This window comes from Dryobates pubescens, chromosome 13 (assembly GCF_014839835.1).
Source record: "Dryobates pubescens isolate bDryPub1 chromosome 13, bDryPub1.pri, whole genome shotgun sequence".
Classification (NCBI taxonomy): Eukaryota; Metazoa; Chordata; class Aves; order Piciformes; family Picidae; genus Dryobates; species Dryobates pubescens.
This window is the reverse complement of record NC_071624.1, coordinates 5,487,925-5,503,177: the sequence shown is the minus strand read 5'-3', so window position 1 is coordinate 5,503,177 and position 15,253 is coordinate 5,487,925. Positions and strand designations below refer to the sequence as shown.

The window sequence follows — 15,253 nt, the reverse complement described above, 5'->3', positions numbered from 1 at the left end:
GAGTCTCAGTTGCCATAGAGACAAAATCTGGAAGCCATGGATGGGCATGGGAGAGAAGCTGCCTGCAGGGTCTCTGATGGCAGGCTCCATTCTCAGCAGGTTTTGCGAGAGTCAGGTTCAGTCTCTGAAGGCGAGGAAGAGTCAGAAGGCACTAGTCCAGAGACCCACGAGATGGACTCACACACACAATACATTGCCATTCAAAGAAATTCGAGGTACTACCGGTCAATGAGGCTGCCAAACAGAGGGAAAAGGAAGACTTCAAGAGAGGCAATGCACATGGGGCAAGCCACAGGTGAGTGCTGACCCAATCAGCATCATGCTTCCTTTTCCAATGGGACTATAGGAACTATAGGAGTCAATGAGATTAGAAAAGGGGCAGAGAAGCTAGAAAGCAGCTCAGGGGTCAGCACACTAGAGAAGTTCTCTGCCCTATGGCACAAGTGGCAGAGGGTGCCATCCTTGTCTGGAAATGCAAAATGGTTAGATGTTTAAACATGCTTCATGGTAGAGAACCTAAACAAATATGGGACTCAGCTCTGCCACCTCCCTGCTTTCTAAGAGAAAAAGAATTTAAACAGGGAAAGCTGTGAAGCTGTCAATGAAGTAGGAACTTCTTTCACATACAGAAAGGACTTGTTCAAAAGCAGTGAGATCTATACAAGCAACAGCACTACGCAAGATGAGCAGCATATAGAGCAAAGGGCAAAGCAGAGCAGTACAGATGTATGGACAAAGCCTGTGGAAATGGCAATGGGTCATTATGAGAGGGGAGTAAGACTTCTCTGAAAATGTAGTTCTTGCTACTTTGCATCAATGACAGCTGTAAGAAATATCCATGCTCCCTTTGAACGAGAATAGTAAGAACCCCATCCAGGACCTGCACATCCTCAGCTATGGCTTCAGCAGAAATGGAACAAGCTGGCTTTCAGTATGAACAGTGACACAGTGCAAGGCCAGACTTTCACTGAGCTGGTACCTTGTCTGAGCAGCTACCTGTGAAAGACACAAGAGAAAGATAGGAGAAGCTGAGAAGAGAGCTACGAAAGGAGGTATTGCAACACACTCAGAAGCACTGGAAATGGGGGGGAGGGAGAAGGAAGTAGTTTTAATCTAAATGCTGATAGATGCCTGAAACTGTGAACACAGAAAATGCCCTTTGATTCACCTCCCAGGTGTTCAGAAAACCATAACTTTTTTCTATAACTTCTTGTAAAATAAAAGGAATCGTAGTGAAGATACCTATCCTAGCTTCAGATTATACTCTAACAGAAACAGGGCACTGGACTCTAAACTTTGGTTATCTGCATGGACCAAAAGGACACCATGCTACTCCTGATGATTAAGTGCTCTGCAAGACAGCTAGTGCTTTGTTATGCAGTATTAAGTACACTGCTTCAGTCCCTGACAGCAGATTCGGTTCTCTAAGAAAACAAAGAGCAGACATGATCCATGTCAAAATAAGAGGTCTGGGAAATGTCCCCAAGAAAATAGGTGTCTCCTGCCTGCCCTGCCAAGGGAGCCATGCTATTTCAGCAGTATAAAGGCCCATTCAACCTTGTGGCATGGACAGAAGGAAAGTTCCCTCCCTTCTCCAAGTTTCCAAGCAGACAGCAGACAGCAGCAGAGCAAACGTCTCCTGTTTAATATTCTGCTACTGTTGCAATGAGGTTTGTGGATAAACTGAGCCTCGCCCATGCCAAAGCTGAGCTGCTCTCCAGCCTGCCAGTACAGCAGCAGGACCAGAGCAGAGTCATCCTCTCGCCACCTTCCCAGAGCATTGCTGCAGAGCAAGCACAGATGGGACTCACCCTCTCTCCTGCTCCCAGAGTGTCAACGCATCCAGACTGCTGCTGAGGAAGCCCTGTCACCTGCTGGTGCCACTGCAGCAGGAGCAGCTAAGAAGGACGCAGCTTCTTCATACATCTGCAGCGTCACAGCATCGGGACAGTGGCACAGGAAGACATCCCTCCTGTCTAGCCAGTGTCATTGAGGAAGGACAAGCTGAAAGAAGGGCTTTTCTCTCAGCATCTCATTAGAGCATCCAAGGAAGCTGACCTGCACTTCTCTCTCTCTCCTCCCTCTCTGTGTGACCACTGCTGTGAAACAGGATCTGTTGCAAACAGGGTTTTTTCTTCCATATCTGCAGTTGTTCAGCAGGACACACTGGGAACATTTCTTTTCTCCAGTCTGTACAGCAAGATCTGGGCTAGGAGCAATAGCTCATTCTCCAGTATGACTGTAGCAAGTCCACCTCAGTGATACAGCTTTTATACAGCTAGGGCTGTATAAGCAGCTCTTCTATCCTCTCCCTCCACTCTACTGATCCCATCCCCTCTCCCCGAAACCGGACAGCAGGTGCTTCTACACCAGCCTCATTTGTAGCAGGAACTTCTGACAGCATTTGCTGACGTGCATGGAAGCAAGGGATGGGTGAGCTCTTTTATCTTGACTTCAAACCCATTTCAACAGCAGCTATCCAAGAGTCTGACTCAAGCTCAAATACTAAACTGTTCTCATTTTGCTTAGGAAATGACTCGGGGTGAGGAGAGGGGAAGGAAAGAAGAAAGGAAGAGAGACAAAGATACAGGGGGAAATAGAGAGTAGGATCCAAAATGGGAAAAATAAAGACTCAAGAAATTATAACAAGAAAAATACTGTAAAATGATGTAAGTCCAGCAAAGACTTTTATATAGACACCCTTTCCCTAGTTTTGACTCTCAGCCTAGGAGCTGTAAAACCTAATAGATGCCTTCCTTTAACTGAAAAAAGAGTTGTTGGGGTTTTTTTTAACAATCTTCTCTGATACAAGGATAAAATGTTAAAACTATTCAAAAGGGAAAGAGAACAGCTCAGACTGGTGTTTCATAAGCTTGTAGCACTAATTTAGGGAGGTTTACAAGTCCAGTCCCTGTGAAATTCAGTAGCATTGATTAAAAAGGGTCCATCAGGAACTGGCTTCAGTCCGAGCATTGACCTGCCTGTGCTGTCACCAGTTTGAAATGCAAACAGAATTATGACTTAGACCAAAAGATTTCTAACAAAACCCAACAAGGCCATTTATCAACAGGCCTCAAACAATAGGAGGTTTCATTTGAAAAGTGAGACGCATCCTCTTCTGCCAAGCACTGCTGCGGTAAGCCATGGACTTAATACAACTTTGGTTCTCAGAGGCTCACCTGGGGGAAACTGGAGAAGCAATTAAAAGTAAAGCTCCTGTCTCACCCAGATCTAGCCTTCATTAATCCAGTAAACTGAACATCTTCTGTATGCTTGAAAGCAGAGAGCAATGAAGCCCTGACTTGGGAAACAAGATACTTGCATCCACAGGCACACAGAGATGAACCTTTTCTCCTTAAAGAATAGTACTGAAAATCACTAGTGCTGGGACCCAGATTTCAGTGGTGAGACTACTGCATATAAGTAAGGACTGATATTCACCTTCTCTCAAATGCATTTACAGCTATGACAAAGGCTGTGCAGATTTGTGCTACACAAGCCAGTGGCACTTTGTTTGAAAATGCACTCTAACCATCTTTGTGTCTGTGGTCCTCCTGTTGCCTATGGTATGAGCAAGCCACTACCTACAGTAAAAGAAAAGCTGACCCTGAAGAAACCTGAGTGTTTTAAACCCTCTTGGCTTTCTCTTATATCACAGGTTCACTCAAAAACAACGAGACTGTCAAAGAGCCTCTGAACGTTTTACCTCCTAAGGGATCACCATCTCCAGTAAACTCTGACAAAACAACCTTAGATGAACTATGGATCCAAAGGTAAGGAAGTGCACACACAGGGTGGCATCAGAGCAAGAATGCTTACTTGAGGAAGGATAGCTGGACTAAGATATAGCATAGTCTTAATATACATAGTATAGTATCATGGTATAAAGGGTCTTAATGGGATGAGTCTGGAGAAAACAGTGAAAGGAAAAGTGGGCACAAGAAGACAGTGGGTAAGACAGAAAAAGGGGAATGTGATGTGGGATCACCCAGTGGTGTAAGCAAACTGGACAGACTGCCTTAAGCAACTTGTTGAGAGAGTAAGGAGGGCCTGTGGACATTTCCTTATGGAACACCTCAATGTAAGGGTGATCCCATTTTTATCATTCCCAGAGGGCTCTCCTGAAGTCTGTCACACAACCCACACCAAACCCAGGATTTTATTGCTGAAGCTACAAAGATGTTTTCTAAAGAATTCTGACTTTCTACTTGATGTTTACTTTGAAGAACTGATAGGCAACAGAGGCTTTCAGTGGCATAGCCCTTTTTGGCTTAAATCCATCAACAACCTAGATCCAGCAAAAGGCCCTGATCCCACAACCCATAAATTTGCATATATCCCATAAATGTAACCTTGCCCCTAATCCCTTGCCACTGCAGCCAGGCAGATTGAGGAGCAGCTGCCTAGCCTTACATTTTCAAATACATGAGTGAGGTGTTCTCCCAAACTCCCCCTTCAGCTTCTTATCTTTTGTGTGCACAGCTATGAGATAGTCTCTGCTTGTACTGTAGAAGTTCAAGCTGAAAGCATTAAGCACTTGCCCTCTACAAGTACATCAGTTCTACTGCTGGTCCCAGTTGCCGAGCCCAGCTGTGCTGGTGTAATGCACAGTCCCATTCCAGGCTCCTTCTGTAATGGAGAGGACTCTAGTAGAAAAAAACTTTAGTCAAGATGGATTTAAATAAATTAATTGCTCTGGCTAGAACTGATTGCCCTTTGGCATTAAACTGAGCATATGAAACTAGACAGTTACAGTCTGGTGTGATGTCTAACCCATCTGTCTTCCTCCCCTTGTCTAATAATCATCACTCTCAGTTTCTGACATCCTGACACTGTCACTTAGGCAGCTCTGAAACATGCAAAGTCATGTGTCTGCTAACAGGAGGCAGTGCTGCTGGGTGACAACACATCTCGAAACAGAGCAGAGAAATTTGATGGAGAATGAGACCAGAGTTCCAGCTCAAACTGAGCCCCTGTACTGCTCTCCTCTTCTCCAAAATATCAACTATAATCTATAAGAGAAACAATAGAAATCACCATTGTGAAAAGCCTGCAAGGCCCCAAAATTGCTACTGGTTTTTGTGGTAACACTCTTCTTTCTGTGCTATTGGGAAAACAGAACATGGTGCAGGTAAGACATCTAAAGTCTTATCACTGGTCTCAAGAATTGCATTTAATCTCTCCCCAAAAGAATAAAACTTGATGCTCTCAGCTAGGACTTCTTCTGAAAGCAGAAGCTAGCAATTCTGCAGAAAGGAGAGTACTCTAGGGAGCATTAAGATGAGTGTGGTCACTTGGTCAAAGGAGATTCTCCTGTCCGTCTGCTCTCCCCTAGTGAGACCGCACCTGGAGCATTGTACCCCGCTCTGGGCTCCCCAGTTCAAGAGAGATAGGAAAATACTGGAGAGAGTCCAACAAAAGATCACAAAGATGATGAGAGTACTGGAGCATGTCTGTTATGAGGAGAGGATGAGAGATCTGGGGCTCTTTAGCCTGGAGAAGAGCAGACTGGGAGGGGATCTTCTCAATGCTGATCAGTATCGAAAGGGTGGAGATAAAGAGGATGAGGCTGGGCTCTTTTCAGCGGTGCCCAGTGTTATGACAAGGGGCAACAGGCACAAACAGGAGGTTTCACTTAAACATAAGGAAAAGCTTCTTTTTCTTGAGGGTGCTGGAGCACTGGAGCAGGGTGCCCAGAGAGGTTGTGGAGTGTCCTTCTCTGAGACTTTCAAAACCCACCTGGACACTGTGTTCCCATACAGCCTGCTCTAGATAACACTGATTTAGCAGATGGGTTGGACTAGATCATCGCGAGAGGTCCCTTCCAACTCCTAGCATTCTGTGATTCTGTGATTCAAACACTATTGCTAGTGTTCCAAAATCTGCCATATGCCTTCCATAAGATATTTCTCAAGAGTGCTTTTATGCCTAACTGTTCTCAAATTACTTTCTTTTTTTTCCCATGGCTTTTCTCCTGTGCAACCCTCAGCCTGCCTCTAAGCACTCCAGAATTCTCCATCAGATCCCATGGCTCCCTCCCAGTCTTCCGCCTTGTACAAAGACCCAAACTCCTCACATGACAAGTTGCTTCCCAACAACTCAGCTGACTTGCCCCAAACATTTCAGGTTTGGGCTTCTAGCACAAATCCTATTTTTCAGAGTAACCAGAGCCAAAGACCTAGAAGAAGGTGAACAGAGCAAAAGCTGCTCCTTCCCACTGTGATCAGCCCTTCCAGCTCCATAGCGGCAGCAGTTGTGTAGACTGAGATCATAAAAAACTACCACAGGAAAACATCCACGCAGGGTGTCCATCCATAGCTGTCAGCCTCAGCTGAAAGCAGCTCCCACAGAGACCAGAAAATTAGTAATTTCAAACCTTAGAATGGAGATTCACTAATCAGTGTCTAACCTACTTTACCAGCTAATAGGATGTTGACTTCTCTTCGTTTCTAATACAATGGAGATGTTTCAGCAGCATGATCTATTATTTACCTACGATTACCCAGTGAGTCAGATTCCAAAAATGATATGTCTTTATTATGGGCCACTAGATAAAATGGAAGAGAAACCCACATTTCACATTGCAAAGCTCACTGTGAGGTCACTGCTCTACCAGTGCAGAGCAAACTATTTCTTCAGGCTAGCAATGAAACCTCCAGCTCATCTAAAAATCACTTAATTACGTTTGATCTGAGCACAAAGGAAAGTACTACAACACTGAATACAAATAGTCACCTTCAGCAGCAAAATGAGTCTGCCTGGTTTGAATTCAGCCAAATATGCATATTAGAACAAAAAACCAACAGTATGCATGTAAAAGCATCACGCTCTGAAGGGTGCCTGGGTGTCTTTGGCTTAGCATCCTGTGGCACAGTACTATTTGTCCTGGGCAGTAGAGGGCACTGCTTTTATAGCCTGATTTAACCAGAAAAGCAGGGAAAGCCTCTAGAGAGGTTAGGAACTGCATGGCAAAAGCTACCATGCCATACTCGAGCAGCTTCTTTCTACTTAGGAAATAAATTTCTTATAGGCACCTCTTCTCTATGCTGCCAATGGTGCTTCTTCAGTTTGCAAGTGGTGAGGTCAGAAATAGTTGGTGCAAACACATGTTCACTAGACCTTTATGTTTTATCACACTACAAGGTTTTCACTCTTGTACATCTGAATCTTAAAAACAGTCTAAGAGGAACAGTATTGCAGGGAGAAGAATATTAAAAACTGCTAAGCTTTCAGTAAAAATCCCCAACCAAAACAATAACAACACAACAACACTGTCGATATTAAAATGTTACTACTGATGAAACCTTATATTTGACAGGATCACACAGAATAGCACGCAGTAGCATACCCAGTTCTAATCAAATATCTTTCCAGCATGCAGCCAGTGGAGCTCTCAATCCCAGTCTACCTATTTTACCCAGCTCCTGAGGTTTTTCAGCCTAGTCATGGTTTCATTACCCTGCAAGTTTTGCCCTCCATCTCTCCCAGTCTGCTTCCTCTGGTCTTACTCTAACCCTCAGGTCCTCCTCTAACCTGTTTCACTCCTTTTCTAGCAGCTTCAACTTGTAATTCCCCTCACCATTTCCTCGGCCTACTGTTTTCCAGGCACATGATTCCTCCCTCTTCCCTCCTGTGGCTCATCTCTCACTGTCCTGCCATTTCAAGGCTTTTCACCCTTTGGCGCTTCATACAATCTTAGTCTCCCTCCCCTCCTCCTAGCTCCCATCTTTTCCTCAAACACCCAGCTGTGGGCAGGTTCCTCTCTTCAGAGCAGTCTCTCAATTCAATAGACTTCTTCACTCTCCATGCTTGAGTATTGTTGCCTTTGTTTTTCAGTCACACACTTTTCTCGCCAAGCTGCCTGGACTCAGCACAGGGAACACTAAGCATATAGCAGCAACGGTCTTGTCTCACAGTGCCTAGAAATAGGACCAGGCAGTTTGCATGCATTGCAGAGTGGAAAAGGGCCTGTGATTTCCATGGATTTTCTTAAGTGTGCCAAAGGTGAAGCACTAGCAACCCCCAAATTTCAACTTGTATTTCAACAGAACCAAAAGCTCCTCAAAGGACAGGACAATATGTTTTCTGTTTTCCTTTCACGGGGATACAATAATCTTTTCTCAAGCCTAAAAAATGTTAATTAAATATATATATATATATATATAAATAGAAACTCTCCATGACAGATAGTTTAAATTTAACCCTGATGATTATGAGCATCAAAAGGTAAAGATCTCAATATAGGAAGCTCTGAATATTTTTAGTTGTTGGTAAAGCTGCCAGCCCCAACAGATATAATTAAAGTATTTTGATGAAAGCTTAAGGAGGTTCAGAAGAACAGATGTGCTCTTGGCCTTTAGGATCTAAAAATATTAGGGGTAAGGATTTCCATTTATCATTTATCTCCCACTAAAATGTCAACAACAACAACAAAAAGGAATAGAAATTGAGCAAACACAGTCACTGTCAAAAACAGTGCTAAAAACCACATGTGAACAGAAAGAACCTGAATGAACCTGAAGTATGAAAATATGCTTGACTAGGTCTAACATTCAAATCTATTACTAACTTCACACTTCTCCACAAAATTGGTTAGCTCAGATTGAAACAGTGCTTCTTACCTCATCTTTTGGCCTTTCTTGGTGTAAAACTCCCACTGAGTAGAAGGGCTTGAGGAATTTTTCATGAATAAGATCTGCTGGACTGCATCTTCTCTTTTTAGTTTCTGGAAGGGGAGGTCTAGTTTCTAAAAACTGCTGTAAGAGAACATGGGGAAAAAAAGCATTTTGGTGTCCTTTCAAAACAAGCTCTTTGCATAGCTTTATTCTAAGGATTGCTTTTGAGCTCAGATGTATATAAGAAATCTTAATTCAAACAATTAGGCATTTTTCAAAATTACTAGTGTCTGAACATATGAACCAAGATTGGAAATTCACCCCCCCAACACCCATAATTTAAAGCAAGATAATTACAATAAACTAATTATAAACTCACATCAATTATCACATTCATAATGCAAGCATGGACCAGATCAACCAACATTTAAAATCTTTTCCAACAGCTCAGAACAGGCTGCAGCCACACTCCTCTTTGCAGATCACACCATCAAACTCTCTCTTCATTGGCCACAGGGAGCTGAACTGTGGTCATGCTGTGGTCATGTTGAATGGCCATGTGAATCCAACATTTCTAGTGAAGATCCTAAGAATTCCTGAGATAAAACAGGGCTTCAGCCTGTCAGGGCTCTGCATGACTTCTGTCACCAACAGGAGCACAGGGCACACAGAACCACTTGTATGATGCCAGGGTGGGATCTGTAACTAGTTCTTTCATGTATGTTGCTCTAATAGTCTGATTCTTTCTCTTCTCCTACAACTAGATAGAGAATTTGAGGATGAAATACAGGGATTTCAGTCAGAGGACTAATCTGTCATTATGAGATTTTAGTGATTTTGATGATATGGAGAAAATATTTTTGGGCTTTGGATCAAATTCATTGTTGACACATTGAGAGAAAAAAGAAAACCTCCAAACTCCCACCCAGGTAGTTAAGATTAGATGGAGTGGGAACTTCTGCAGTTCCAAAGCCGTGTAAAATAATCCAAGATGGCACTGTCATGGTCCTGCCACCCATCTGCATGTCTGCCACCTCTGTTACACTGGCATTCACATTGATCTCACCCTGTAGCAAGATAATCCAGACAAACACAAAGCTAGTTCTAAAAAAAAAACCAAAAAAAACCTCATTTTAGAATAGAATAGAATAGAATTAACCAGGCTGGAAGAGACCTTCGAGATCACCGTGTCCAACCTATCATCCAACACTACCCAATCAAATAAACCATGGAACCAAGCATCCTGTCAAGCCTCGCCCTGAACACCTCCAGCGACAGCGACCCCACCACCTCCTCAGGCAGCCCATTCCAGTGGGCAATCACTCTCTCTGTGCAAAACTTCCTCCTAACCTCCAGCCTAAATTTTGTACTGCTTTAGCTGCCCAAACCTGCTCACCAAGGATGAGACAAGTGTGAGCACTGGCATAAAAGTGGAGGTAGAGATCTTCCACAGATAGTTGAGTGAAAAGTGGAATTGAGCATCTGGGTCAGCTTAAACTGCACACAAAGTCCTACCAGTTGTGGTAGTAGGGAGGAAGAAAGAAGCAGCTATGCCAGAGTTACTCTACTTAGCAGTAATTGTCCAGTACTGACTGACCTAAAGTGGTATCTGGTGAATAAGGTATTCACTCGCTTCAAGCACGTTTCCCAGCGACCAGAGAAAGCAGAGCAATTCAAGGAAGAGAGATGGATCCGCCCTGGAACAGGCAGTAGCATGTGGAATGTGAAGCAATGACACAGCCACGACTCCAATTTGAATCCCCCACACCCAGATTGAACCTCCCCAGCCACCAGACTGCTGAGAAAGAATCACTTGTTTGCCTGCCTTCATTTTTAATGGCAAACTTTTAAAGCTTTCTGATTTGTCCTCAAGCAGAAAAGCAAGATTTAGAAAATCCTAACCATTTTTGTAGGACAAAAATATCTCTATCTTGCTAAATATCATTTCTTTACTTCAGTCCCAGAGTGATGGGAACACTCTGTCACTTCACTTGGGAGAAAAAAGTATTTCTCAGGCACTTGTTCTGTTTATGGACTTTCTCTGTACATCAACATGCAGTATGAGAATAAGCCTGGAAAGGAGGAAAGAGTAACATTTTTTAAAGACCAAACTGCAGTCAAAAACAAACAAACAAAAAAGTTCTAAAGGAAGGAAAATATATTAGTCATTGCTACACAGTGGAACACATCTCCAAGACACAAAATACAAACTGTGGCTTCCCACAGTCACAGAGGGCACTTCACTCTTAGCTGGTGTTCTCACCCTTTCAGAGCTTCCAGCATTTATATTACCATTATTGCTGTCAAGTGGTATTTTTGGGTTTTCATCTCAGACCAGAAGTGAAATTCTTTGGGAAAAGTTGAAGGGAAAAGGAAGACAGGCGGGATCAAATTACCAGACAGTTACAGGATCCATAAAAGATGCTCTCTATTTTGCAATGTTTTTTTATACCATGACCTGGACACTTTTTCTAAAAAGAAATTTCAATTTGTGACAGAGTTTAACCTTTGGGAGTGAAGCAATGTGAGGGGTTAGAATCTGCTAAACTCTTAAAGCATACTTCTGAGAGATTTATTCTGTGTTTTTAGTATATGCACCCCAAAGTTCTATTTGGCTATATAGTCCTTCTAGCAGTGTCAGTAAGAGCATATGCACTGATTTGCCTTTGAGAGAACTCCCCATTGCTTTCAGTCCTTCCCTTTAGAAAATAGTAAACAACATCTCTGCTTTTCCAGAATTCAAGATAACGAAGAGGTTCAGTACAGTTAATGCCCTCCCTCCCCTTTTCTAAGAAAAAAGCTTTTCAGCACACCACCCACTTACTAAAACCCTTGACAATATTCTTGTCCTTGCAGCAAGCCACCAAAATGTCAGTCATTAGGTAGAGTTTCAGATAGTCTCTGCTGCTTTGTCCCTCCTCCAAGGTTAGGACTGCCCCCGTGCTCACCTGTTTCCCCAAGCCCCTTAGCCCCAGTGTTTAATGACTGATAACCCACTTTCATCCCACATCGACTACCCTGTGACAATGTGCCTCTGTACAGCCCCGGCTGTCAGGCTGCCCTCCGCCTCCTCTGTAAGTGCAAAACAGGCTCCAGCTCTCACCCTCACCCTGATTTTTCCTATTGCTTGTCTCATCCTTCTGACCTCCCACTTGAGGACTGGACTTGGCTAACAGACTTCTCTGAGTCTTCAACGACTTTTCCAGCTGTTTTTCTCTCCATCCTGCCTCTTAATGACTTAAGGACTGAGCTCTCCTGTGTACCAGATAGAGATCTAGTTCATATAAGCTGAAGGAGTTCTTCTGAATGTGCTGACAAAAAGCTGTCCTGATATATCATTTAGCAAATACAATATAAAAATTATAAGGAGGAAACCATTTTAAACATACAGACCAATGCATGGATTTCATGCTGTTGCAGAAATTACATTACAACATACAGAAAAGAGACAGGAAAAAAACACCAAACCAAACCAAAACCCAACAAACAACCCATGGTTATTTGTACAGCAGAGAGAAAGAGAAGAATTGCTGAGCATTTTCTGACTGTTAGCTCCTCAGGTGCAATCTGGTGCAGACGACAGGGCTGGTTTGCTTTGGGTTTTGGTTTGGTTTGGTTTTTTTTGTTTTGTGGGGTGTTGGCTGTGGGATTTTTTGGGCTGTGTTTGTTTTGGGTTTTTTTTCTCTGGGGATTACTAATACATAGGGAAGAGCTGCACCCAACTTGTCCACAAGCACTCAACAGATCCAAGGTTGTAAATAAACCCTGCTCTGGAGCTCAAGAGGATTTACTCCCGAGGCAAAAAACCAGTTACCTGCAAGAAGACAGATAGAGATCATTGGGTACTGAGATAGTGCCTAAACGAGACAATACATCTTTATAGAAGTAGCAACACTAAAGAAGAGAAGGAGGGAGATGACCCGGCGGGTGCAAAGCCCTGCCAGAGGAGGAGAACAGTGAATTCTGTGGGGTAACCAGGAGCACAGTAACCGGCAGGAGGGATTAGGCTGTTTCCCAGCTACATTCCTCCATCTCAGGGTTTCGTTCCGGGAGAAGAAACGCACCATATGCACCAGATCTGGAAGCAGTTCAGGAGAGCCCCTCTTCTCCCTCAAAGCCGACGCCAGCCGCACATAGGCACAGAGAAGAAAGGGATGGGTGGCAGCGCTGTGCCCTGGGTTTGAGGGAGGAGAGAGAGGTCAGTGCCAGGGCAGGACCCCCCCTCCGGCTGTGAAGAGGGGGTGTGTGCATGGAGAAGAGGGGCTGTGGGCCAGGCTGCTGCGTGGGATGGGGTGTGGGGGTGCTTGCCGGGGGAGGGTGTCTTGATGAGGAGCGAGGGAGGAATGGAAAAGGGGCTTCCCTGCACCTGAGGAAGGAGCCTCTCTGCAGGAGAATAGGGGGCATGGAGGTAGGGGTGCCTGTGAAGGGGGGGAATGGGGGGGGGGGGAGGCTGGGGCAGGTATTGCTGTTTTTTGAGGGGGCCCTTGGGGAGGAGGGAGTCAGCCTCCCGGTGGAGGAGGGACCTGCGCTGGAGCGGAGCTGGGGGACTGAGGAGGTCTCTGCGGGCAGGGGTGCCGGGCACCAGGTGGGGGCTGCAAGAGGTTGGGGACTGCGAGAGGGGAATTTGGGGGGAGGGGAGCTGAGAAAAGATTTTGGAGGCTCTGAGGTGTATCGGGAGGCTCCGACGGGCTGTCGGGGGACACTGGGGTCCGGTGGGAGCTCTGAGAGCTGAGTTTGGGGGTCTCCAAGCGGTTCGGAGGGTGCGGGGTTGCGGAACTCAAACGGGCTCTGAGGGGTCTCGCGAGGGGGTCCGTGGGGGTTTGGAGGAGCTCTATGGGGCCTCGGAGGAGATGCGGGAACACAGAGAGGGGCTGCAAGGAGCCATAGAGCTTTGAGTGGGTTGTGGGTGCTCGAGGAGAAGCTCTGAGCCAATTTGGAGAGGTCTCTGAGACGGGTCTGAGGGAAGGCTTGAGGGGCTCTCTAGAGATTTCGGGGGAAGAGTGCATGAGGATGCCTGGGGTGTGGGGGGAGCGTGTGTCTGAGGAGAGGCTCTGAGGGGGTTTGGGGGCTCAGAGTCTCGAGGGGTTGCGAGGGCGCCTCAGGGGCGGCCGCAGCTCCCCTCTCCCTCCCTCGCAGGCTGCTGCCTTCCTACCCCCGTTACCGTGGCAACCGCCCGGGCTCCCCCAACTCCGCGCCGCTGCCGCCGGAGCTGCCGCCGGAGCTGCTCGGCAGCCGCCTGCCGCCGCCGGCCATGGAGCTGCTGGCTGCGGCTCTCAGCGCCGCCTGCGCCCTCGACCAGGACGGCACGGCGGGACATCCCAGCAGGTGAGCGGGGGGAGACCAAGGGTGGGCGCCAGGGGCCGCGTCCGGGGCGGAGGGGGCCGGCCCGCCGCCAGCCCGCTACCGCGGCTGAGGGTGCCCCCGCCTCCCACAGGGAGCCCACGGCTGCCGCTGAGGAGAACCCCACCACCGCCACGGCACCGCCGCCCGCCCACCCCATGACGGCCGACTCCTGGAGGAACCTCATCGAGCACATCGGTAAGGAGCCGTGCCCAGCCTCGTTCCGTCCTGGCGGGAGGGTCCGCCCGGTTGTTCGGCGGCTGCGCTTCCCCACAACTCCGCTGTGCCGCTGGCAGCCCCCAGGTGTGCGGGACGGGCCCCTCAACCCGGGGACGTCTGCCGGCCTCCCACACCCCCAGACCCGCGGCATTTAGTGAATGAAACCCAGGTCTCAACTAAACGGTACGTGGCAGGAGGGAGCCTGGGGCAGGGGTAAGGCGGTTGTGCTACGGGACCCAGCTGTCCTTTCTGGGGAAAACCTCTCGCTGCCGGTGTAAAACATTAACCCCCTGGCCTCAGCGGTGGGCTTTGCTGTCTTTAAGGGCGTTAGGCTTGCACGCTGCCTGGCAGGAGATTTAACGCCGTCAGCGAGCAGCTTTACCTTCATCGATAAAGAACGATTAGTCCTTGTAGTTACAAAGCAGTTAATCGTTAAGGCTACAGCCAACTTTCTGCAGAAATCTGATTTTCAATACTCAAAAAGGCACAAGACTAAGGCATTGGACGTTAGGTGCATGCACCAGAGTCAGCATGTGTGCACAACAACTTGCTTCTCCATGGCAAATGCAACACCAGTGGCTATTTTATCATTTGTGGTCTCTTTGGGAAGGCAGAGTTATCTAGGTAGCTGGAGAAGACAGAGCCTGTTGTGCTCTTGCTCTTGTAGTCTTTAATTTTTTTAAGGGGGGGGGGGGTAGGGGTGGGTGAGGAGGGGGGATGGGGGCAGCACGTGGAGAGGCCTTTCACGACTGGTTACTTGGTTTCTCCACATGTGAATTGTGACATTCCTCAGAGAGATTTGGGCAACTGCAGAGTTAAATCCTGTCCCAAGGCTGGGTTTTTTGGTTTGGTTTTGGGGTGGTTTTTTTTTTTTTGGGGGGGGGGGGGAGAGAGAGAAGCTTCATTTTTCAATAGTTCTGTTCAGTTTCAGGAAATGAAACTGCAAGGTCCTTGAGACTAGAGAACAGGAATGTAGCACTTGGCATGGGAAAATCGGATAAATAACTCTCAGGAGCGGCAAGGTGAACATCTTACCTGGCAGGAATGAGGAGGCTTCTCGCACTGTCTCTTGGAGAGTG

The 15,253-nt window shown here is 46.5% G+C and overlaps 1 protein-coding gene across 3 annotated transcripts in view; it reads left to right on the top strand.

Moving 5' to 3' along the window:
- The first annotated feature begins 9 nt into the window (after positions 1–9).
- NGEF (neuronal guanine nucleotide exchange factor) overlaps positions 10–15,253 on the top strand; it is a 43,271-nt gene continuing 28,027 nt past the window's right edge. Inside the window, exons 1-4 of one of the 3 annotated variants that reach the window (XM_054166336.1) lie at positions 10–295; positions 3,659–3,773; positions 13,752–13,940; positions 14,050–14,153. In XM_054166336.1, coding sequence (XP_054022311.1) covers positions 37–295; positions 3,659–3,773; positions 13,752–13,940; positions 14,050–14,153 — 667 coding nt within the window. In that variant the 5' untranslated portion in view covers positions 10–36. Of the gene's footprint in view, positions 296–2,414; positions 2,434–3,658; positions 3,774–12,525; positions 12,814–13,751; positions 13,941–14,049; positions 14,154–15,253 lie in introns of those variants that run through there. The other 2 variants (XM_054166337.1, XM_054166338.1) reach the window with 2 other exon arrangements.